The sequence below is a fragment of the Somniosus microcephalus genome, chromosome 3, assembly GCF_052327205.1.
Source record: "Somniosus microcephalus isolate GS21.2 chromosome 3, FLI_Smic_1.0, whole genome shotgun sequence".
Taxonomy (NCBI): Eukaryota; Metazoa; Chordata; class Chondrichthyes; order Squaliformes; family Somniosidae; genus Somniosus; species Somniosus microcephalus.
The window spans coordinates 110,143,984-110,168,269 of NC_140989.1; the positions used below are offsets into that span (position 1 = coordinate 110,143,984).

A 24,286-nucleotide genomic window follows, 5' to 3' on the forward strand; every position below is an offset into this window, starting at 1 on the left:
TACATGACCTAATTTCTGGGCCATGTACCCTAAGAGGGAAGAAATCTTGTCATCCACAGTAATTGATGCAAATGAGAGATCAAGGCCAGGATATGACATGTTCTAGACAAAACACACAGATAGCAATTTGCATTTAAATTTCTTGAACAAATCAGGATTGTCTTGTCAAAATACTGATGTAATTGGCATTACTGTCTCTGCAAAGATGTTCAAGGGAGCGTACTGAAACATATCAATCAGGCAGATATGCTGTTGTACGTGCCACTAAATTTATTCTGCTAAGCCAATTTGCTATTCTGTCAGATTCTTTAAAAAAATTAAAAATAAAAATGCAAGGGTTTCTAATATTTGTTAAATCAATAATTGCATCACGGAGAAGGAGGAAGGAAAGAAAACAGTAACCTAGAAAATGATAGCTTTGATATTGATGTTAAATTTAATTCAATGTCAATTTAATTTTATTCATACTAATACAGAGGTCCAGCTTGCAGAATTATCTCAATTCTCACGTGTCATGGGGTGCATACTGATTTAATTTCATTCTCATTCACTTGCAGCCTTCAATACTTACTCATCCAATTTCCCTTGACAAAAATGAAAGTTAACTACCAGCAATGTCTTTCTTTAATAAAGAATCAAATACTGCCAACCCTAGAATGTGCCCTTGAGAAATTAGACGGAAAATGACGTGTCAGAAAATCGTAACGCTTTTCTCATCATTGACGGAAGAAGATTATTTCACTCACCATTAAAACACCAAAGGACCACCAGTCTGCACTTTGTGCGTGACCACGCCGGTTGACTACCTCGGGAGCCATGTACTCTATTGTCCCACAGAAGGAATAGGCTCTCTTGTCATGGTCGACAGCCTCCTTGCTGAGCCCAAAGTCTGTGCAACAAGAATGACTTTTAGTATAGCTGAAATCTCATCAAACTGTCAGAAATAATGCATGCAATTCAAACGTTCAATTTCAATTCTGCTGGGTTTGATCCTCGCGAACATTAATCTAAAGTGTACTCACCTGTTATTTTAATGTGGCCATCTTCATCTAGAAGTACACTGAAATTCAAACAGCAGTAAAAATGGAGTGAGAAATCTCTCATTGTAGACAAATACTGAAGCCCACCTCCACTTTGAAATTCAGAAATATCACAAAGTCTTTTCTCATTGAAAATGTTGTCAACAAGAATATGGAACTATCTGTCAGTGCCAAGTACAGATTCTATTCATTTTTCATTTGAGGTTTACAGTGAATTCTGGACTTCAAAGTCAGCTGAAGTGTAAGTGATTATCAGCCTGGACTGACAGCTCACAGAAATGCTCCCAGACAGGATGAACTCTGCCTCCATTACTGGTGGCAGACAGAAGATGGAGAGGGTTGTAATTAATCTTCTTTCAATGCTTTCAGCCAACTGATGTCTCAGTTACTCTGAATCTTCAGCAACTGTCATGTTGTTAAACAGGAGGTAACTTATTACTGAGGGTGAAAAAGACATTTTGGATTATATGTTGTGAGTGTGAGTGAGTTGTAACTCGCAAGCTCCCTTCAGTTTCTCAAATGAGCAAAAACACCTCAATTTGGTGATTGGTTATTTGATTAGTGTCAGCTTGGCTCAGTAGGTGGGCTCTCAACTCCAGTTCGGAAGCTTGTAGATGCAAACTCCACTCCAGAATTTGAGCACATAATCGAGACTGAAGCTTTAAATCTAAGGAACACTGAGGGACTGCTGAATTGTCAGAAGTGTAATCTTTCAGATAAGTCATTAAACCGAGGTCCCATCTGCCTGTTCAGGTGGGTATATCTACATAAACTATACGAACCCCTGGATTGTATTCATGCCTTGTAATCACTCCTATGACACTATTCAAAGAAGAGCATGATTATTTATCTCATTTGCTGTTTGTGGAACCTTGCTGTGCACAAAATGGCTGTTACATTTGCTTACAAATCAACAGTGACTACACCTCAAAAACGATTTCACTAGCTGTGAAGAGCTTTGGTATATGCTGAGGATGGGAAAGACGCGGGATCCGATTTTAACTCTGGGTCAGTTTTGGGCTGGTGAGTTTTCGTTTCAGTTTAAAACTCACCAGCTTAAACCAGAAACAGACTCAGGGAATCTAACTCCTGAGCCTCATTATATCTCACTGGTGAGCTTAATACTGAACTGGCTTACCCAGCCAGAAACCCCGCAACTTCAGGGGAGCAATTTCCAGCAGGTTCTTATCAAAGTCACTAATGACATCCTGTGCGACTGTGACAGTGGTAAACTATCCCTTCTCGTCCTTCTCAACTTGTCTGCAACCTTTGACACGGTTGACCACTCCATCCTCTTCCAATGCCTCTCCACCGTCATCCAGCTGGGTGGGACTGCACTCACCTGGTTCCATTCTTATCTATCTAATCGTAACCAGAGAACAATCGGCAATGGCTTTGCTTACTGCTCTCACACAGTAACCTCTGGTGTCCCCCAAGGATCTATCCTTGGCCCCCTCCTATTTCTCATCTACATGTGTACCCCTTAGTGATATCATCCGAAAACACAGCGTCTGTTTCCACATGTACACTGATGATACCCAGCTCTACCTCACCACCACCTCTCTCAACCCCTCCACTGTCACAAAAATGTCATACTTGTCCGGCATCCAGTACAGGATAAGCAGAAATTTACTCTAACTAAATATTGGGAAGACTGAAGCCATTTTCTTTGGTCCCCACCACAAACTCTATTCCCTAGCCACCAACTAAATCTCTCTCCCTGGCAACTGTCTGAGGCTGAAACAGACTGTTTGCAACCTTGGTGTTATACTTGACCCCGGGAGAAGCTTCCGACCACATATCTGCGCTATAACCAAGACCGCTTATTTCCACCTCCAGAACATCACCTGACTCCACCCCTGCCTCAGCTCAGCTGCTGCTGGAACTCTCATTCATGCCTTTACCTCTAGACTTGACTATTTCAATGCACTCCTGGTTGGCCTCCCTAGTTCTCCCCATCGTAAACTTGAGGTCATCCAAAACTCTGCTGCCCGTGTCCTAACTCGCACCAAGTCCCGCTCACCCATCTTCCATGTGCTCGCTGACCTACATTAGCTCTCAGTTAAGCAATACCTCGATTTTAAAATTCTCATACTTGTTTTTAAATCACTCCATGGCCTCGCCCCTCCCTATCTCTGTAATCTTCTCCAGCCCTAGAACCCCCGAGATCGCTGCACTCCGCCAATTCTGGCCTCTTAAGTAGAATCGATTTTACTCACTCCACCATTGGCAGCTATGCCTTTAGCTACCTAGGCCCTAAGCTCTAGAATTCCCTCCCTAAACCTCTCCACCTCTCTCTACCTCTCTTTCCTCCTTTAAGATGCTCCTTAAAACCTACATCTTTGACCAAGCTTTTGGTCATCTGCCCTAACATCTCATGTGGCTCGGTGTCAAATTTTGTTTGATAACGCTCCTGTGAAGCGCCTGGGGACATTTTACTACATTAAAGACGCTGTATAAATGCAAGTTGTTGTTGTCGTTGTTTAGCCAGAGGCCTATTAAAAGTGGGATTGCACCTCTTAAAGTGAGGGTCCATTTCCTTCCAGCTGGTTTCGCTGTTTCATTCCAACAAGAAGGCTTTTGGTCAGAAATGGGTCACAGACAATCCCCCAGGTTTTTTGAAGCCTCCCTGGAGGTACTGGCATGGATACTGGAGTGGCCGGCCGGCCTCTACTTCTGCTGAAGCCACAGGGGTTGCACCACGTAGGAATGGAAGATTAAAAAAAACCTTTGTACAGTAGTTGCATCTGTGGAGGACCACTTCTGGTTCTCTCCCTCTCCCTAGTGTTCTGTGCTCAATTCTCCTTCAACAGGGAGAAAGAACAGAACTATGAGTGACTGTAACGATATGTGTTTACCCAATGGATGCAGTGCATTTGGTGAAGGCGACTATCAGGGAGAGGCATGAAATTGCATAAGGATCAGGGTGAGCGGCAGTGGTGGATAGATAGATGGAAATGTGAGAAAGTGCATAGAAAGAGAAGGATGGGTGCGCTTGCAAGGTGTGAGGAGTGATGTAATGGAGTAGGCTTGACAAGGAAGAGTGGGGGGAGTGGGTGATGTGTACAGCAGGATGTAGGTGAATGTGCAACTGTAGTCACCTTGCCTGACTAGCTCAGTTCATTAAAGCGCTTCCTGCACTGAATCCAGGAGCGTGGTACAATGCTCCTGCTGCTCCTGGGCCACCTCCAGCCACACCTTCTTTGTGGCAGCAGCAGGTTTCTTCCTCCCATTGCTGGGGAAGTGTATTTCTCTGCAGCTCCTCAAAACCCCCAGCAGTACATCAAGGGAGGTGTCATTGAAGTGAGGCACAGCCTTTGACCAATCCATTGTCAAAGTTCTTCCTCTCTTGCTTCCAACTCTTCCAAATTCCATCTTTGGGTTGACCCTTTAAATACTGGAGTTGAGTTTGCATCATGTGAGCTCTCATCACACCCGCTGCCGCGCAATCGACACCAAGGCCGGAAGTAAAATGATAATGAGATGGCTGTGTTAAAATGCTGCAGACTGACACGCTGAACTTACTTCCGGGTTTCCCATGTGATATCAGAACCCCCGATTCCAACGCACCTCAGAGTTATCAGGGCCAGTAGCTCTGTTAAAATTGGGACTGGTCACTTCCTGAGTTCGAGGAATGAGGCAGTAAGTGGATTTCCCCGATTTTAACACCTCACGCCAGACAGCGTGGGTTGAAATTGAGGCCGCTATATAAATACAAGTTGTTTATGTGGTTATACTGTGATTATATATGTCTTCAAAATAGAAAATAGGAAAATTTTAAAGAGAGAAAAAAATGATACCTGGGAGTGATCACAAGGCAGGAATCCAATTGAGGGATTTAGATAGTTTAAATAAGGAGTAATGGATATCTAAGAGTGATAACAAGGCAGGAATCCATTCATTGGTTTTGATGATGGCATAAAGTGAAAGAATGAAGTTCAAATAATTTCTAATTATCATTTGAATCCTGAAGTTAGATTACAGTTTGATACCTGTTATTAATTTATAATACACTGCTCATCCAAACCCCTCACAAACAAAACTGAAGGTATATATTTAAGGTTTTGGGCAAGAGATACGGGGGGTGTGAGGTAAAACTTTTTTACACAGCGAGTGGTGAGGACCTGGAACTCGCTGCCGACGGAAGGGGTGCAAGTGGAGACACTCAATGTTTTCAAGGGGAGACTGGATGGGCACTTGAGGGAAATAAACTTGCAGGGCTACGGGGATAGAGCGGGAGAATGGGACTGACTGGATTGCTCTACAGAGAGCTGGCATGGACTCGATGTGCCAAATGGCCTCCTTCTGTGCTGTTATGACGCTATGACACATTGACATTACAGGAGTGCAGCAGATGGGAGAAACGTCTGTTGGCTGCACTTCATAGTATAAATGCACCAACATCCAGGTAATCTATAATTCTGTCAGCAGGATAAAAGGGTTGCATTTAGCAAAGTGACTGTGGGGAGCCAGCACACAGATGCCACTCTCCCTTGTGCAAACTAAACAGGCACCAATGTAAAACCAACTATAGCTTGTTCAACATAATTTACAGAAGACACTCAACAGACCATCCAGCTCCAACTGTAATCAGGTACACAGCAGGTTGCTGTGTATTACACATTTACGCTTAACACCTCATTCTCCAAAGCTTTTCCCCACAGACCTTGGCGTATCTTTTTGGATAACCCCCGAAAACGGGCACGGGCAGCACGAAGTCCAGCTCCAACCCAGCACAGGGCTTTGCTCAGAGCTTGGAGCCCATCCTTTCCAGTGTGGAAGGGGTGGGAAGATCCATTAGTGCACTTGTGGAACCAACCATCATGCAGCGTCTGATGGCTGATGTCTCAGCTTCCATTGCAGCACAAGCAGAATGCTGATGGCATAGCGGACTGCCGCAGAATGAAGGCATCATGGCTGCTGCCAGGATACCGAGCATTGACCTGTGTGATGCGCTGAGTATGGTCACACACCAGCTGGACAAAGAGGGAGTGGAATCCCTCCTGGTTGCCATACGTCTCCAAATTGAGATGCAGCACCTGCAAAACAACATGTGTGCAGTCAATGGCCCCCTGCACCACGGGTCAGTCTGCTATCCTGACAAAGCTGTGTGCTGCCTCTACCTGCTTCTCTCTGATAAGAGAGAATGAAATGTATTCACCTCTCTTTGCATACAGAGCCTCACTCACCTCCCTTATACAGGAGTGGACGGCAAACTGGGAGATGTTACAGATGTTGCCTGCTCCAGCCTGGAAGGAGCCGACGTGAAGAAGTTCAAGGCCACAGTCACCTTACAGCCACTGGCAGTGCCGTCCTTGCTCTGGACTGAGGTGGCAGGTCTGCAGATTTCAATGAGCACCTCCTTAGTAAAACGGAGACGTCGCATGCACTGTTCCTCACTGAGTTTGAGGTAGGACAATTGTTCCCTGAAATCCCTGGGTGGATATGGCCTCCTGCTGAGAGCCCTTCTCCCCCTCCTCCTCCTCCCTCTTCCAGCAACTTGTCCTGCTCTGTGTCGCCTCTGCTCATTCTCCCTGTCATGCTGCAGGCCAAGGGGGATACAAACTACTGCACCCATGTCTGGGAGCAACTGGTCTGAGCAGACCCCTTGCAAGTCAGTAACAAGTCCTTGAGCATGTGCCACACCACTCCTTGTAGACTTTAGGCAACTTTAAAGAAGTCTAGAAAGCACCAAACACTTCTACAACTCAGCAACACTTAGTAGAAATCAATCACCACCTAACCTGTAAGTAGGTGATGATCCCTTTAAATAGCGCTGGTGGGGGGGTCCTTACTGCTGCTGAAAGCATGTTCAGCTGTGCGAGGTTAAGAAAGGGCATTAGCTCCAGCATTGAGGTCGAAAATGGCAACGATCTGTGTACTCTGCATACTTACGGTGCTGCCCCTAGCGCCAACGCTAACACCCTCACAAAAATGGCGTCTGACACAACCCACACCAAAAGTGTGAGCGCGTTACTTGGGCACCATTTTCAAACTAATTTGGGACCCATAGCGCCCAAACAACGGACGCTACACAACTGAATTTTGAGCCCACAGTCTTTAGTAAAATAACTTCACATGCTGGGAGCCCGTATCGGGCATTCGGTCACATGACCCTCCAAATTAGAAATGGACAGAAAATTATGGGGAAGGATCTCGGAATTTCTGACACGGAGTCCTGGCACTGCGCCTGATGATGAGATTTGTCCACCTCATTGTTAAACCTTTGCAAATTTGTCATTTTAAAATAATGCATTCTTTGATGTTCAAATAACTACTTAGATAATTTAACAAAGATAAAAATATGTTTTAAAAACTGCGAACACTGAAATAAAAACAGCAAAATATGGAAATACAGCAGGTCCATCAACATCTGAAAAGTAAAAGGCTTTGGGGGAAAAATTCGGTATCGCCCCGTTTGGGGCGCGATTATCGACCATGCGCAAAGTTTAGTGCCTGGCGTTAATTATCGCCTCCAACTGCAAACTTGGCTTCTATCGCCCCTGGAGGTGATTGGAGCATTAAATCAGGCGCTACACACCTCTCTTGAGGCGCAAAGGCCGAGGAGCGAGGCGCTAACTCAGAGCATTGGCGAAGCTCATGTGATGTCAGTCAGCAATGGAACACAGACACACTGGCGCCGGTCAGTTCTTAAAGGGGAGGGTCGATCTTGCTCTCCATCCACATCCTGCTCATTGCAGCCTTGAATCTCGGCCTGGAGAGACTTTTACATCAAATCTGCTGGAAAGAACAATGGAGAGACCCAGGGAAAGAGCTCAGAGTGCAGCCCCCACAGTCTCTTCTAAATCGATACAAGGAAGGGCAAATCAAAATGAACCTGCAAAGTGCTGCTCAGTACCCAAAACTCTTTCACACAGCATTGAGTCTCTCCAGAAGTCTCTCTCTCTCTCTCAAAATGCATAGTGCAAAAATGTCACCAACAAAAATAGGCAAGAAGCAGTCGCCTTTAAATAGTGCTCCCCCAGCCCCTTCCTGACTGCAAAACGCTCCCCTCAACCTGTCGTTGCTAGCGGCAGGCGGTAAGGCAGGGGGTGCCACTCAATATCCGCTCTGGGGCGCTACCGGGGCATTGCACTCTCGACTGACGTCACGATCTGCTGCCGCAGGAGATCGTGGCGGTAGTGTTTCGCGCCGCCGCAAAATGTCTAGTTAATTTCGCGGGCGGCGCAAACATCGCCGCGCACAGGCACTAGTTGCTTTGTGCCCCATTAGCGCCCTCTTAAGGCGCTAACGGGAGGCGCACACCAACTGAATTTTTCCCTCTTCAGATCTGATTGAGGATCTGCACCTGAAACACTTACTTAGCTTTTCTCTGTGCAGAAACCTGCTGTTTGTTTCCAAAGTCTACTAGTTACAATATTACAACAGTGACTTCACTTCAAAAGTACTTCATTGGTTTTGGGACATCCTGAGGTCTTGAAAACTGCGATATAAATACAAGTTTTCTTTTTTCTTTTCAGTTTCAGTCCCTTTAATGTACTGCCAATTTCTTCTGTCTCTTCCCCCCATCAGGAAAATGCAGAGCAGCACATTTAGGAAATAATACATTTCTCTGTCACTCTACACTACAAGAGGAATACTTTCTCTGCATAGTCATGACTGAAGACTGTTACGTTTATAGATCAGGACAGAATGTTACTGAGGCAGCAGTTTGAGCTGTCTCAGTGTTCGTTATGGCCCTGCGACTTCAGATTTGGTTAAAAACAAAGTTCAAGTCTTGCAAATGGTGGTTACTTAGGGGGAGAGATTCGGTAGGTTAGCGCCTCCCGTTAGCGCCCCCAGGTGGGCGCAACGAGATGAACGACTCCCGCAAACTTCGATGAGAGGTTAGCGGTGGCGGTAAGACTTTGCGACATGATCTTCTTTGCCCGGAGATCGTGATGTAATTGCCTTGCGCATCGCCCCGGAACCGAACTTCGGTTCCGCCCCCTGCAACATCGCCGGGCAATGACACCGACAGCTGCAGGAGGCGTTGATTGGGAGGCCGGGCACTTTGGGGGCAAAAGATAAAGGGGAGGTCGCCGAGGTAAGTACCTAAATTTGTGAAATGGTTTTAGTCAATTTTTTTCAGTTCTCCTGGGCCGCCGTCGGCCAGCCCAACACTCTGCTGGAGTGCATGGGACTGATCAGGCTGGATCGTGGCTGCCGTCACAATGCAGAGCCTGCAGCGATGGCCCTTCCCTTTAAGGGAGGGAAGGAGCCTCGGAACACGGCAGCGCTGCACAACTGCTGCCCCGCCTGCGTCCTTTAGCGCTCCAGGAAGGAAGTGGAGCGCTTGATTTAGCACTCCACTTCCTTCCTGGAGTGCTGAACCCAATTTCGTGAAAGCTGGGAATCATTAGCGCCTGGTGCTAATCTTTCCTAGCTTTCAAAGGTTACCGCGCCCAAATGGGGCGATAATGAATTTCTCCCCCTTTGAAAGGGAAGGTAATCCTCTGTTTCCCTAGATGGATTCGGCTTCGAAACTGTAAATATCATACTGTTCTGTTTTTACTGATATCGTACAGCAAAGATATTTACTTCATACTTCAATATTTTTGTTAAATGCCAAAATACCTAATGACAAAGAAATAGTTCAGCTCTTTCCCTTTTATTTTTAGAGAGTAATGAAATATGTAGCACGCTCACTGTTCCAGGCTGATTACAAGCTGAGGCTGGTGGCTGACAAACAAATTACAAAGACACTTTTACATTGATAGAGTACCAGTGATGGCAAATGCATGGCCCTCCTGTGGTCAACAGTACTCTAAATTAACAGGCTGGTAACAAGTTGTTTTATAACATTTATATTTGTGTACATATGTATGTGTGTGTGAATATATATAATGGCCCAGAAATTCGGGTCTCCACGGGTGAGTACGCACGGGGTACTCACCCGTAAGCCCAATGGAAGTGCCGGTTTCGTGCATGCACTGCACATGCGCGGGAAACCGGCACTTCCGTTCCCCTGAAAGAAGGGGTTAAGAGGTGGAACGCGTACGCGGGAGAGGCAGCGCATGTGCATTGAACTTATGTTTTTTTTCCAGGTTTCTCCAGGAAGGGAAGTCTCCAGAAGTTAGACATGTAAAAAGCAGTCGCAAGGCCTGCTTTTAACAAGGTAAGTGGTGAATTAATTAAAATTAAAACATTTTTTCCACAGGTTTATTATTTTTAAATACTTTAAAGAAAGGTAAGTTTATATTTAGTCCCATTAGAAAATGTAATTAAATTTTTCAAACATTTAAATTATTGTTTAAAATAGTTATTTCATGTAATTTATAGTTCATTTTAAAAATGTGATTTAAAAAAAAAATTATTTGAGGTTTTAGTGATGTTTTGGGGCTTATAGTATTTATAGGTTTGACAGCCCTTCCTGTCAAACTTATGAATGAAGCAATCCCTGCTACCATTGGCTCTCCATGGCCCACGTGATCCCAGGGGTTGCATCAAACTAACTGCGCCCCTGGGATACGCAAGCACTGCGCGCCGGCAATTGGAGGAGGCCCAGGATCGCAATTCCACAGGGGCTCACAGCTCAATGACCGGCGTGCAAGGTAAGTGCAGGTCGGAGGTTTGCACCCGCAGGAAACCTCCGACCCGAATTTCTGGGCCATTATGTGTGTGTATATTTGTATATTTAAATACTTCTCTGTACACACCAAGCCACACTTCTCAATAAGTTTCTCAAGAAAAAGGTTTGTTTGAAAGAAAACAAAACTAAGGTGAATACCACATTGTCACCAGTGTTAAATTAAGGCACGAGTGGAAGATATAGAGGCCTAGAAATTCAGTATCGCCACATTTGGGGCATTACTGCCGGGCGTTCGCTAAATTTAGCGCCCGGCGCAACTTAGCACCACCTTCGCCGAAATTGAGTTGCATCGCCCCAAGAGGTTGCTGCTGCGCTAAAGCAGGCGATGCACGACTATCATAAGGCGCTAAGCCGGCGAGCCAAGGCGCTAACACTGAGGGTGGGCGCAGCGCAGGTGCGGCGAGTTGCTGATTGAAGGCAGACACGCTGGCGCCGGTCAGCTCTTAAAGGGGGAGGGTGGACTTGTTTGGCTGCCACGCCCTGCACACTGCAGCCCTGAAGCAAGGCCTGACCATTGCTGGATCATCATTTCTATGCCCAGGACCATGCAGAAGGCTAGGGAGCGAGCGGAGCGCTTCAGCGAGGGTGCCCTGAGGCTACTGGTTGGCGCAGTAGAGCGCAGGCGACCTGTCCTCTTCCCTGACAGTGGGAGGGGTGCGCTTCCCAGTGAATACCGAAAAGCCTGGAGGGAGGTGGCAAACAGGGTGACCACCAACAGCATGGTTGCCAGGGCTGCACTTCAATGCAAGAAAAAGTTCAACGACCTCACTTGGGTTGTCAGGGTGAGTACCCTTTCCACTATTCTGTTCATCCCTGCATGTGCACCTCAGTTTCTGGCCAAAGGGACCTGAAAGCCCCAATGCCCAGCCCTCATCCAAGAGCTATGGGACTCTCATGAAAACCACTTGCACATTCAGCATTTTACACACTTTCAGGGCTATTCCACCATGGGAGGCAGTGCAGGCAAGATGAGGGCTTGACACTGTCAGGGCTATTCCACCATGGGATGCAGTGCAGGCAAGATCAGGGCTTGACACTGTACTTAGGGGCCGTCCTTTCTCTTGCAGGGCAAGCTGGCCCACAATCGCAGGCAGCAACTACGGACCAGGGGAGGCCGTCCTGACCTCAAAGAGCTCAGTGACCTGGAGCAGCATGTGGAGCGCATTATGGCAGGCCGGCTGATTGGCCCCGTCGCCAGTGGAGATGCCGACCCTGTTCTGGACAGCAATGGTAAGGTCATCTCCTTTTTGACCTCTCTCTTTCCACTTGTGCCTCACACCAGCATCCTTTGCCACTATCGAACCAATGCAGTGCACAGCAGCACTCATGCCTCCCTCGCTGCCGCCCTGTCCTCACTCTAAAGCAACTCTTGTGCCTCCCTGCTTTCAGATGCTGATTCGCCAGGTGAGGAGGCGGGTCCTCAAGCTGCCACTGTCAGTGAATTCGAGGAGGAGGAAGAGGAAGCCAGCCCATCAGTGCCACCCTCAGCCGAGGCAGCCCATGGCCATGATGGGGACACGTCTTCCCTGGAGGGGAGCAGGGGGGATGGGTCTGAGGAGAGTGAAGATCCGGGGCCCAGTGGGCTGCAGCAACGCGGGAGGGGTGGGGAAGCTCGGCGGCCTTCTCCCTGGAGGGTGAGTGCGGCCTCCAGTCCTGCTACGGTGTGCACAGAGGAGGTGCGGCTCCTTGGTGAAATGGGCGCCCAGGCTGAGCGCAGGCACACTGAGCTCATGGCTGCAGTGGCAAGGATGCCTGACTCCATAGAGTCACTGGCAAGGAGTGCTCAAGAATTCAGTGCAGCACAGGCAAGGAGTCTGCAGGACTTGCGGCAGCACAGGCTAAGAGCCAGCAGGACTTCTTCATCACAGGCGGCTTCCAGCCAAGTGCTCAGTCGTGCCGTGCATTCACTGGCTGGTCTGATGCAGACACAGATCAGGGCCACACGGACACTAACTGCTGCCACCCTCGCTGGATTGGCCAGGCATCACCGGGGCCCTCGCCGCGCCGCAGCAGCCCAGCAGTCTGTGCTTCAGCAGATTGCTGCGCATGCTGCAGTGCTGGCCCGTGCAAGTGCCAGTGTATCAGCCAACCAGGGAGTGCCTGTGCTCTGTCAGGTTGGCAGCATTCCTACAGCCAACACTGTCACTCCTCCACTGCAGCTGCCACTACCCGTAGGACAGACTGCTACCGCCCAAGCAGAGTTGGAGCAGTCAGCAGCCGGGCCCTCCAGGCCCAGAGCTGGTCCAGGCCGTCCCCCAAGGGCATCTGCTGTCTCACCATCTGACCCTCAGCAGCCTTCCCCCAGCCTTGCTGCAGCCACTGGGGTCCCGTTGAGGAGGCGCTGCAGGGCGGGAAGGAGCCATTCGCGGAAGCGAGGCGGATCACCCTCACAGGGGAAAAAGTAGAAGGTGTGGCCAAATGTTGTGTTTATATATGAAGGCCGAGAATGTTTTGTTTATATATGAAGGCCGAGACTGTTGTGTTTGTTTTTTATATGAAGGCCGAGGATCATGGTCATTTTTGTTTAATTGTTTTTTTCATTTTCTGAAGGTTGTGAGAGCCAGTTATGTCTCTGACTGTTTTTTGGGGGGTTTATCTGAATTAGTTTGTCATGCGGGAAGAGCACAGAGTTTGCACAGTAAAACATTTTCTTTAATCACATTGTCTATGTTTGCACTTTGAACTATTTGTTGCCTTGACTGGCTGAGGGCTTGCGGCGTGGCTCCATTCATGTTCTTTCATTGGCACAAGCCATTCCCTGAGAGGGGGCCTAGAACCGAGTTGCAATAAGCCGCCGACGGACGGCCCTTGCACTTTGTGCCTCCCTCCCATCTTGGTGCTCCTCCTCCTCCTCAGGTGGTCCTCCAATGTCTGTTGGCAGTGGCTGAGTCCTGAGGATAGCCAGGTTGTGCAGCATGCAGCACACTACAATGAAATGGGAGACTCACTCAGGCGAGTACTGTAGGACTCCTCCGGAACGGTCCAGACAGCGAAACCATTCCTTGAGCACGCCGATTGTGTGCTCAATGATTTTCCTGGTAGCTTGATGGCTGTCATTGTATTGCTCTTCAGCAGGGGTGCTGGGCGCACGGAGCGGGGTCATCAGCCAGGTGCACAAAGGATAGCCTTTGTCCCCGAGAAGCCATCCTCGTGGGTGAGCCTGGGCTTCGAAAATGTCTGCCACAGAAGTCTGGCGCAGGATGAAGGCATCGTGGCTGCTGCCTGGAAAGCGGGCATTGACAGCTAGTATGAGCTGCCTGTGGTCACACACCAACTGGACGTTGAGCGAATGGTAGCCCTTCCGGTTGCGGTAATCCTCGGCATTCTCTAGAGGTGCCCGCAAAGCCACGTGCGTGCAGTCAATGGCGCCCTGGACCATGGGGAAGCCCGCTATTCTTCCAAATCCCATTGCACACTCTTGCTGCTTGTCCAGGGTCATGGGGAAGGAGATATACTGACGTCTCCTTCTGAAAAGGGCATTGGTCACATGGCGAATGCAGCAATGTACCGCGAACTGGGAAATGTTGGCAATGTCCCCAGTAGCGGATTGGAAGGAGCCAGTGGCATCGAAGTTGAGTGCCACCATCACCTTCACTGCCACCAACAGAGACGTCCTGCTCCTCAGCTGTGACTGCAGATCTCTGCGAAGCAGGTGGCAGATCTCAGTGACCACCTCCCTTCTGAATCGCAGCCTCCGAACACACTGCTCCTCAGACATGTTCAGATATGAGAACTGTTGGCGGTATACCCTGGGTGGGTAAGGCCTCCTGTGCCGACGCCTGTTGGCCCTTCTCCATCTGGCCATGACTGGCACTCTCTCATGGCGTCTCTGAGCCCTTTGAATGCAATGCAGTAAGCCAACGTTTCCACCCATTGCAGCCCCCATTACATGTGGCGACTCAGGGCTATGGCACTGAAAGTTAAATCCAAGTGCAAAGCTCTGGCCTGAAGCCAGAAGTACCTGTGCGAGCGCTGAGTCAAAGCAGAAAGCTCTCTCCCTTTGTCTCTCTCCAAATATCCGTCTCTCACACAAAAGGATTGCCACAAAATGGCTACCACTTATAATGCAGGAGGAGTCCCCTTTAAATAGCGACCCCCGCGCCCCGCAGCGACTGGGAACTGTTACCCTTTACCAGTCGCTGGGGGCGCCAGGCGCACAGAAGGGCGGCGCCACTGAAGTTCCAGTTCGGGGCGCACCAAGGGCGTTACACCATGAAATGACGTCAGAATCTGCGCGCGCAGCTGAGCGGGCGCTGCGGTTTTGCGCCGCCGCTAAATCTTCAGTGAAGTTCGCGAGAGGCACAGATCGCGCCGCACCCGGGCGCTAGCCGCTTAGCGCCCCACTTCTCCTCCTCCTAAGGCGCTAGCGGCTGGCGCTAACAACTGAATTTCTAGGCCAGAATCTTTTGCATGTTTCATGAGTGTTATTTTGTCTTTGTGAGAGAAAAAAAACATATCTTACTTTTCCGGTTTTAAGTCCCTATAAATGATCCCAAGGCCATGGAGGTGGTCTAAAGCCAAGGCCAGCTCAGCTAGATAGAATTTGACATCTTCTTCTGTAAACATCACCTACAGGAAAAAAGTTACCCAATTAGCTCAATACTTTAAACAGTGTTTAACTGGCTATTTGGCACATTAAGGATTTTATTCTTCTCAAATAGCCAAATCCTTTATAAAATCTGAGCACAGTATAAGATGTGAGTCATACAGAAAAGGAATGCAGTCCTTCAGATAAATTATTTTGATTCGATTGATCCCAGGAGCTCTTCACCATGTTTAAAGTATCCATAATCACACAACATCTGCAAAACTGATTTTCTGTGTACTTTGATATTGTAAAGAGGAATAATACAAAGCTATTGACCCTGAAATTGCACAGGCAACGATCTCAGCAGTGCCCACTGGTGCCATTCAGCACTGACCCTGCCAGGGTATGCAGTTCAGTGGGAGAACACCTAATGTACATGGGCTCAGCTGGCGCTGGTACCAATAATGATAATTCTTTTACACAAAAAAAGTACCTAATCTTCAGGGGTGCAGGCCGCTTCGTGGGCCTGAACCCCACCTGGTGGGACTGGGGACCATGTTGATTCTTCTGGAGGCCTCATTTCACTGGGACCCAACCTGATGTTGGGTCCCACTGAGACCCAGGAAGGGGTAACTCTCAGCATGGGGAGTCACCACCCCAGCCTCAGTTCCAAGCCCTCAAGTCTGGGAGACTATGTTTGGGGTGGACAGAGGTTCCGCCTCAGCTAAGACCCCCCCAGCCCCAGAAACGCCTGCTGACCCTGCCCATTTCTGCCATGGTTCTGCTGAAAGGACCATGTAATTTTGGGTCCGTCAATTTCAAGCAGTATGTGAATAAACTAAAAATTATTTTAGGCAGAATAATATGTGAGGCCCAGTAATTTTAAATAATGGTACTTTTTAATGTGGCTACCCCACCTCAGAAGAGTGAGTTTCCAATCAGGTTTCCGCCCCTGCCACAGTACCAAAACGGCTCTCATCAAAGTTACAAATGACATCCTATGTGACTGTGACAAAGGTAAACTATCCCTTCTCGTCCTTCTTGACTTGTCTGCAGCATTTGACGTGGTTGACCACTCCATCCTTCTCCAGCACCTCCTCACCATCGTCCAGCTGGGTGGGACTGCACTCCTGGTTCCATTCTTATCTATCTAATCGTAACCAGAGAATCCCCTGCAACGGCTTCTCTTCCTGCTCCCGCATCATTACCTCTGGGGTCCCCCAAGAATCTATCCTTGGCCCCCTCCTATTTCTCATTTACATGTTGCCCCTTGGCGACATCATCCGAAAACACAGCGTCAGTTTCCACATGTACGCTGACGATACCCAGCTCTACCTCACCACTTCTTCTCTCGACCCCTCCATGGTGTCTAAATTGTCAGACTGCTTGTCCGACATACAGTTCTGGATGAGCAAAAATTTTCTCCAATTAAATATTGGAAAAACCGAAGCCATTGTTTTCGGTCCCCGCCACAAACTCCGTTCCCTAGCCACCGACCCCATCGCTCTCCCTAACGTCTGTCTGAGGCCGAACCACACTGTTCACAACCTTGGTGTCATATTTGACCCTGAAATGAGCTTCCGACCACATATCCGCAGCATAACAAAGACCGCCTACTTCCACCTCCATAACATCGCTCATCTCCGCCTTTGCCTCAGCTCATCCGCTGTTGAAACCCTCACCCATGCCTTTGTTACCTCTAGACTTGACTATTCCAAGGCACTCCTGGCTGGCCTCCCACATTCCATCCTACGTAAACTTGAGGTCATCCAAAACTCGGCTGCCCATGTCCTAACTTGCACCAAGTCCCGTTCGCCCATCACCCCTGTGTTCGCTGATCTACATTGGCTCCCGGTTAAGCAGCGCCTCGATTTCAAAATTCTCATCCTTGTTTCAAATCCCTCCATGGCCTCGCCCCTCCCTATCTCTGTAATCTTGTTCAGCCCCACAACCCCCCCGAGATATCTGCGCTCCTCTAATTCTGCCCTCCTGAGGATCCCTGATTATAATCGCTCAACCATTGATGGCCATGCTTTCTGTTGCCTAGGCCCTAAGCTCTGGAATTCCCTGCCTAAACCTGTCCGCCTCGCTACCTCTCGTTCCTCCTTTAAGACGCTCCTTAAAACCTACCTCTTTGACCAAGCTTTTGGTCACCTGCCCTAATTTATCCTTATGTGGATCGGTGTCAAATTGTTTTTTGTCTTATAATACTCCTGTGCAGCGCCTTGGCACATTTTACTACGTTAAAGGCGCTATATAAATACAAGTTGTTGTTGTTGAGTTATGGTCTGACAAATAAAAAGCTGCAGCCCACCCAATTCATCCTTCTTAAAGGACCTATGATTTACCCATCACAGCATCTTGAATGATTCCAGAGTTTCTGCCTATACTCCACTAGCCAAACAATTCCACGTATTGTTCCAGCATTTTCTGTTGTTATTTCGCAATTCCACGTATTAATCAGGCTTTGTGCGAAGAAGTGCTTCCTGATATCCGAGAAAGGCCGAGGGGAAACATCAAGAGACCGAGGGGAAACATCGAGAAAGACCGAGGGGAAACATCGAGAAAGACCGAGGGGAAACATCGAGAGACCGAGGGGAAACATCGAGAGAGACCGAGGGGAAACATCGAGAGAGACCGAGGGGAAACATCGAGAAAGACCGAGGGAAAACATCGAGAGAGACCGAGGGGAAACATCGAGAGAGACCGAGGGGAAACATCGAGAGAGACCGAGGGGAAACATCGAGAGAGACCGAGGGGAAACATCGAGAGAGACCGAGGGGAAACACCGAGAGAGACCGAGGGGAAACATCGAGAGAGACCGAGGGGAAACATCGAGAGAGACCGAGGGGAAACATCGAGAGAGACCGAGGGGAAACATCGAGAGAGACCGAGGGGAAACATCGAGAGAGACCGAGGGGAAACATCGAGAGAGACCGAGGGGAAACATCGAGAGAGACCGAGGGGAAACATCGAGAGAGACCGAGGGGAAACATCGAGAGAGACCGAGGGGAAACATCGAGAGAGACCGAGGGGAAACATCGAGAGAGACCGAGGGGAAACATCGAGAGAGACCGAGGGGAAACATCGAGAGAGACCGAGGGGAAACATCGAGGGGAAACATCGAGAGAGACCGAGGGGAAACATCGAGAGAGACCGAGGGGAAACATCGAGAGAGACCGAGGGGAAACATCGAGAGAGACCGAGGGGAAACATCGAGGGGAAACATCGAGAGAGACCGAGAGGAAACATCGAGAGAGACCGAGGGGAAACATCGAGAGAGACCGAGGGGAAACATCGAGAGAGACCGAGGGGAAACATCGAGAGAGACCGAGGGGAAACATCGAGAGAGACCGAGGGGGAAACATCGAGAGAGACCGAGGGGAAACATCGAGAGAGACCGAGGGGAAACATCGAGAGAGACCGAGGGGAAACATCGAGAGAGACCGAGGGGAAACATCGAGAGAGACCGAGGGGAAACATCGAGAGAGACCGGGAGGAAACATCGAGAGAGACCGAGGGGAAACATCGAGAGAGACCGAGGGGAAACATCGAGAGAGACCGAGGGGAAACATCGAGAGAGACCGAGGAAACATCGAGAGAGTCCGAGGGGAAACATCGAGAGAGACCGAGGGGAAACATCGAGAGAGACCGAGGGGAAACATCGAGAGAGACCGAGGGGAAACATCGAGAGAGAGAGAGAGAGGGGGAAACATCGAGAGAGACTGAGGGAGCACTTTATTTATTTAATTTTATTAATTTATTAATTAATTAATTAGTTTTATTTAATTATAAGTTGTGAGTTCCTCACGATGCTCTCCCAGGGCGGCCACCCTGTAGCCAGAGATTATTCTAGAAGCCTGGGTAGAAATATCAATGTAATTACTGTAGAAATTACTTTTTTTACATTATTGCTTGTTCATTTTATGTGCTGTCTTTTTTATGTCTTTATTTATTTTATGTCTGCTTTATTTATATTTAAAGTATATATGCGTGTATATGTCGGTATGTGTTTTTTTGTGATGGCGCCGATGAAGATGGCTGCCGTCCTTGCGAGCTACGTGCGTACCAGGCAGCTAAGTGTTCTTGCTGCTTGGTGCTCTCGGCTCGTCAAGAAAAAAGCATTTCACTGACTAGATTACACTTCTTGTATTTAGTTATGTGATAAATAAAATTGAAATGAAATGATATCAGTCCTGAACTTGCTTTTTACCATTTTCCACCTGCGTCCTGCAATGATGGTTTCATTTGAAACATAGAAACATAGAAGATAGGAGCAGGAGTAGGCCATTCGGCCCCTCGAGCCTGCTCCGCCATTCAATGTGATCATGGCTGATCATCCAAATTCAGTACCCGGTCCCTGCTTTCTCCCCATACCCCTTGATCCCTTTAGCCTTAAGAAATATATCCAACTCCTTCTTGGCCTCAACTGCCTTCTGTGGTAGAGAATTCCACAGGTTCACCACTCTCTGGGTGAAGAAATTCCTCCTCATTTCTGTCCTAAATGGCTTACCCCTTATCCTTAGACTGTGACCCCTGGTTCTGGACTCCCCGACCATCGGGAACATGCTTCCTGCATCTAGCCTGTCCAGTCCTGTCAGAATTTTATAAGTTTCAATGAGATCCCCTCTCATTCTTCTAAACTCCAGCAAGTATAAGCCCAATCGACCCAATCTCTCCTCATACGTTATTCCTGCCATCCCAGGTATCAGCCTGGTGAATCTTCGCTGAACTCCTTCCATGGCAAGAACATCCTTCCTCAGATAAGGCGACCAAAACTGCACACAATACTCAAGATGTGGTCTCACCAAGGCCCTGTACAACTGTAGCAAGACATCCTTGTTCCTGTACTCAAATCCTCTCGCTATGAAGGCCAACATACCATTTGCCTTCTTAACCGCCTGCTGCACCTGCATGCTTACCTTCAGCGACTGGTGCACAAGGACACCCAGGTCTCATTGCACTTCCCCTTCTCCCAATCTATTGCCATTCAGATAATAATCTGCCTTCCTGTTTTTGCCACCAAAATGGATAACCTCACATTTATCCACGTTATATTGCATCTGCCATGCTTCTGCCCAATCACCCAACCTGTCCAAATCGTACTGGAGTTTCTCAGCATCCTCCTCACAGCACACACGCCCACCCAGCTTTGTGTCATCTGCAAATTTGGAGATATTACATCTAATTCCCTTGTCTAGATCATTAATATATATTGTGAATAGCTGGGGTCCAAGGACCGATGCCTGCCACTCGGAAAAAGACCCGTTTATTCCAACTCTTTGCTTTCTATCTGCCAACCAAGTCAATATCTTGCCCCCAATCCCACGTGCCTTAACTTTACACGCTAATCTCTCACGCGGGACCTTATCGAACGCCTTCTGAAAGTCCAAATACACCACATCCACTGGTTCTCCCTTATCTATTTTACCAGTTACATCCTCAAAAAATTCCAGTAGATTAGTCAAGCACGATTTACTTTTTGTAAATCCATGTTGACTTTGTCCGATCCTGTCACTGTTTTCCAAGGGCTCTGCTATTACATCTTTTATAATGGACTCTAGCATTTCCCCACTACCGATGACAGGCTTACCGGTCTGTAGTTCCCCGTTTTCTCTGTACCACCTTTTTTGAATAGTGGAGTAACATTAGCTACCCTCCAATCCATGGGTACTGTTCTAGATTCCATCGAATGTTGGAAGATGATCAGCAATGCATCTACTATTTCTAGGGCCACTTCCTTAAGTACCCTAGGATGTAGATTATCAGGTCCTGGGGATTTATCGGCCCTAACACCATTTCCCTACAAATACTGATTTCTTTCAGTTCCTCCCTTTCATCAGACCCTATGTTCCCCGACATCTCTGGGAGGTTATTTGTGTCCTCCTTTGTGAAGGCAGAACCAAAATATGTATTTAATTGGTCAGCCATTTCTTTGTTCCCCATTATAAATTCCCCTGATTCTGACTGCAAGGGACCTACGCTTGACTTCACCAATCTTTTTCTCTTCACATATCTATAAAAGCTTTTACAGTCAGTTTTTATGTTACCTGCAAGCTTACTCTCATATTCTATTTGCCCCTTTCTTAATTTATCCCTTTGTCCTCCTTTGTTGAATCCTAAACTGCTCCCAATCCTCAGGTTTACTGCTTTTTCTGGCCAATTTATATGTCCTCTCCTTGGATCCTATGCTATCCCTAATTTCCCTTGTTAGCCACGGTTGAGTCACCTTTTTTGTTTTATTTTTATGCCAAACTGGGATGAACAAATTCTGTAGTTCTGTAGTTGAAATAGATTAACATGTGCTACTCCACTTAATATCTTATATATTTTTGTAAAATGCCTCTCCTTAAAAGGCTGAGAATTTGAGTTTTCTAACCTTCCCCTATAACTCAGCCCTCTGATCAATCTCATTGCCCATCTGTGCACCACTTCCAGTGTTTGGATGCTTTTAGAATCTTCAGTGAGCATTGTCAATACATTTTTACATTTAAATAGGGATATCTGCTGAACTTTATTCAAAACGACTCTGTGCTTGCTATTGGGGAATTAATTACTTTTGAAAAAAAATTATATTACCTTTCTCTCGGCAGTAAAATTATCTATTGCTGGGAGAAAAAAAACCTGATGCAAGGATGAAAGGAGTGTCTTAACCCACTGTGCCACCCAACCCCTCAATGCTGTATTCTGAGATTAAAGCTACATTTGTTTTTCTTTAGTTTCCTATTTCTCAGCTGGTTTGAATTCATTGTGTTGATTAGTTTGATCCTAAATTCTTTTTCAATGCTTACTATAAAATGTATCTTTCAGATATGATGTTAAACCAGTAACCTGTCCTGTTGGTTCAGGTGGACATAGAATCTCAAGGCACTGTTGGAAGAGGAACAGGAAGTCCTCTAATATCCTCACGAACATGCTTCTCTCAAACACCGATTCTCTGCCACAGAGGGCGGTGGAGGCCAGTTCATTAAATATATTCAAGAAAGAGTTGGATATATTTCTTAAGGCTAAAGGGATCAAGGGATATGGGGAGAAGGCAGGGACAGGGGACTGAATTTGAATGATCAGCCATGATCTCATTGAATGGCCGAGCAGGCTCGCTTTGAGACGAAGGTAAAATGCAAGTGAAATGTAGCATTTACTTTACTGCAACAGACATCACAGAAAACTCTATCAGGTTTCGAACTTTCTTAATAACAATAATAATTGCAAAATTCTCAAAAGCAATTAACCAACATATCTATATATATAAAAGGATATGTCTGTCTGTCTGTCTCTCTGGCCGGCTATACAATCAAAAGTTATAGAGCGTACCTACACATATGTTATATCAAAAGAAAGCTCATCATTAGGGGACTCTTGTAGGCGTATTTACTTTTTGCTTGGACAAAAATTGTGCCGACGGTATCCAAAAAATGTTCAAAATTCCTCTCATTATCCGCTCATTTGCATCGAGTGGGGGCGTGTTCATTGTGTGTGCGGGCGGGCCATCCTACAGTTGAGTGACGTGATGATTGACCAATCCTACAGTTCAGTGACCTGATGGTTGACCAATCGGTGCGTGTGCGGGCGGGCCTTATCATTCTGAACCGAGGTGAGTCGCCGCCATCTTGATTCCAAACTTTTCATTTCTTTTTCCCGCTTTCTGCGTCTTTAAAAAAAAAGTTGCTTTTAAAACACATATTGTTTTTAAAAAGTTAATTACTTTCTAAACCTTTTATCTAATCTCATTAATTTTCCTACCTTTCCCCGTTTTTGCAGGTAGGCCTCGAAGCCTGGGCGTCTGTTGCCAGCCATGCTGGACCCTAGGCAATTGTTTTGTGGAAAGCTCCTCCCACCCCTCACCCTCAACCCCCCACCGTCCCCCCCCAACCCCGCTGGGCCCGATTCCGAACCAGCGGCCAGCCATCTTGGTAAAGGCTAGCGGGGCTCACTGCAACTTCTTCGCGCTAAATTCACGCTCGCGCTGCATGATGCACGCACACCTCCACACAGAGCGCGGCCGGAGGGAAGCGGGCAGGTTAGCTGGGGGGGGGGGGGGAGACTCGGGAGGGGAGGGGGAGTGGAGAGGGTTACCCCGGCAACCGGGCTCACCAGCTGCAATCGGCTGTCTCAACCCGCTCAGGCACGGTCCCGGAGATCGGGAGGCGGAGAGGGGAGGAGGGTTACCAAGGCAACTGGGCCCGGCCAGCCGCAATAGGCCGTCTCAAGCCGCATCAGGCCCGGCCTCGGGAGGGTGGGGCTCGGGCTGACCGGGGCGCTGCGCTCGCAATGTCAGTGCGTGGGGCGGCACAGAGCTCAGTGGAGCCATCGCCGGCAGAGGGGAGAGGGTCTGCTGGCTTCCCCACCTCCCCCCGTCTCTCTCCCCCTTTCTCCCCCCCTCCTTCCCCACCTCCCCCCTCTCCCCCTCCTCTCTCCCCTCCCTCCCCCCTCCTCTCCCCTCCTCTCTCCCTCTCCTCCCCCCCACTCCCCCTCCCTCCCCTCCCCCGGTCCTCCCTCTCCCCTCCCCCCTCCCCCTTCCTCCCCCCTCTCCCCTCCCCCTTCCTCCCCCTCCCGCCTCCCCCCTTCCTTCCCCCCTCCCCTTCCTTCCCCCCTCCCCCTCCCCCCTTCCTTCCCCCCTCCCCCCTTCCTTTCCCCCTCCCCCCTCCCTCCCCCCCTCCCCCCTCCCTTCCCCCCTTCCCCCTTCCTTCCCCCCCTCCCCCCTCCCTTCCCCCCCTCCCCCCTCCCCCCTTCCTTCCGCCCTCCCCCCTCCCCCCTTCCTTCCCCCCCTCCCCTTTCCCCCCTCTCCCCCTCCACTACCCCTTCCTTAACCTCCCCCCTCCTCCCCCTTCCTCTCCCTCCCCTTTCCCCCCTCTCCCCTCCCCTCCCCTTCCCCCTCCCCTCCCCTTCCCCCTCTCCTTTCCCCCCCTCCGCCCTCCCCCTCCACTTCCCCTCCTCCGCTTTTCCCCTCTCCCCTTTCCCCCCTTCCCCCCTTCCCCCTTTCCCCCCTCCCCTTTCCCCCTTCCCCCTTTCCCCCTTCCCTTTCCCCCCTTCCACATCCCCCCGCTCCCCTTTCCCCTCCCCTTCCCCCACCCCTTCCCCTTCCCCCGCTTTTCCTTCCCCCCCTTCCCCTTCCCCTTCCCCTTC

At 48.6% G+C, this 24,286-nt stretch overlaps 1 protein-coding gene across 4 annotated transcripts in view; it reads right to left on the reverse strand.

Annotated features, from left to right (window-relative positions):
• LOC147121259 (ribosomal protein S6 kinase alpha-2) overlaps positions 1 to 24,286 on the reverse strand; it is an 823,768-nt gene that overhangs the window by 187,498 nt on the left and 611,984 nt on the right. For all 4 annotated transcript variants that reach the window (XM_085981473.1, XM_085981472.1, XM_085981470.1 and 1 more), the window contains 3 exons: positions 15,095 to 15,201; positions 1,023 to 1,060; positions 747 to 889 (listed from right to left, as the gene is read on the reverse strand). In XM_085981473.1, coding sequence (XP_085837599.1) covers positions 747 to 889; positions 1,023 to 1,060; positions 15,095 to 15,201 — 288 coding nt within the window. The remainder of the gene's footprint in view (positions 1 to 746; positions 890 to 1,022; positions 1,061 to 15,094; positions 15,202 to 24,286) is intronic.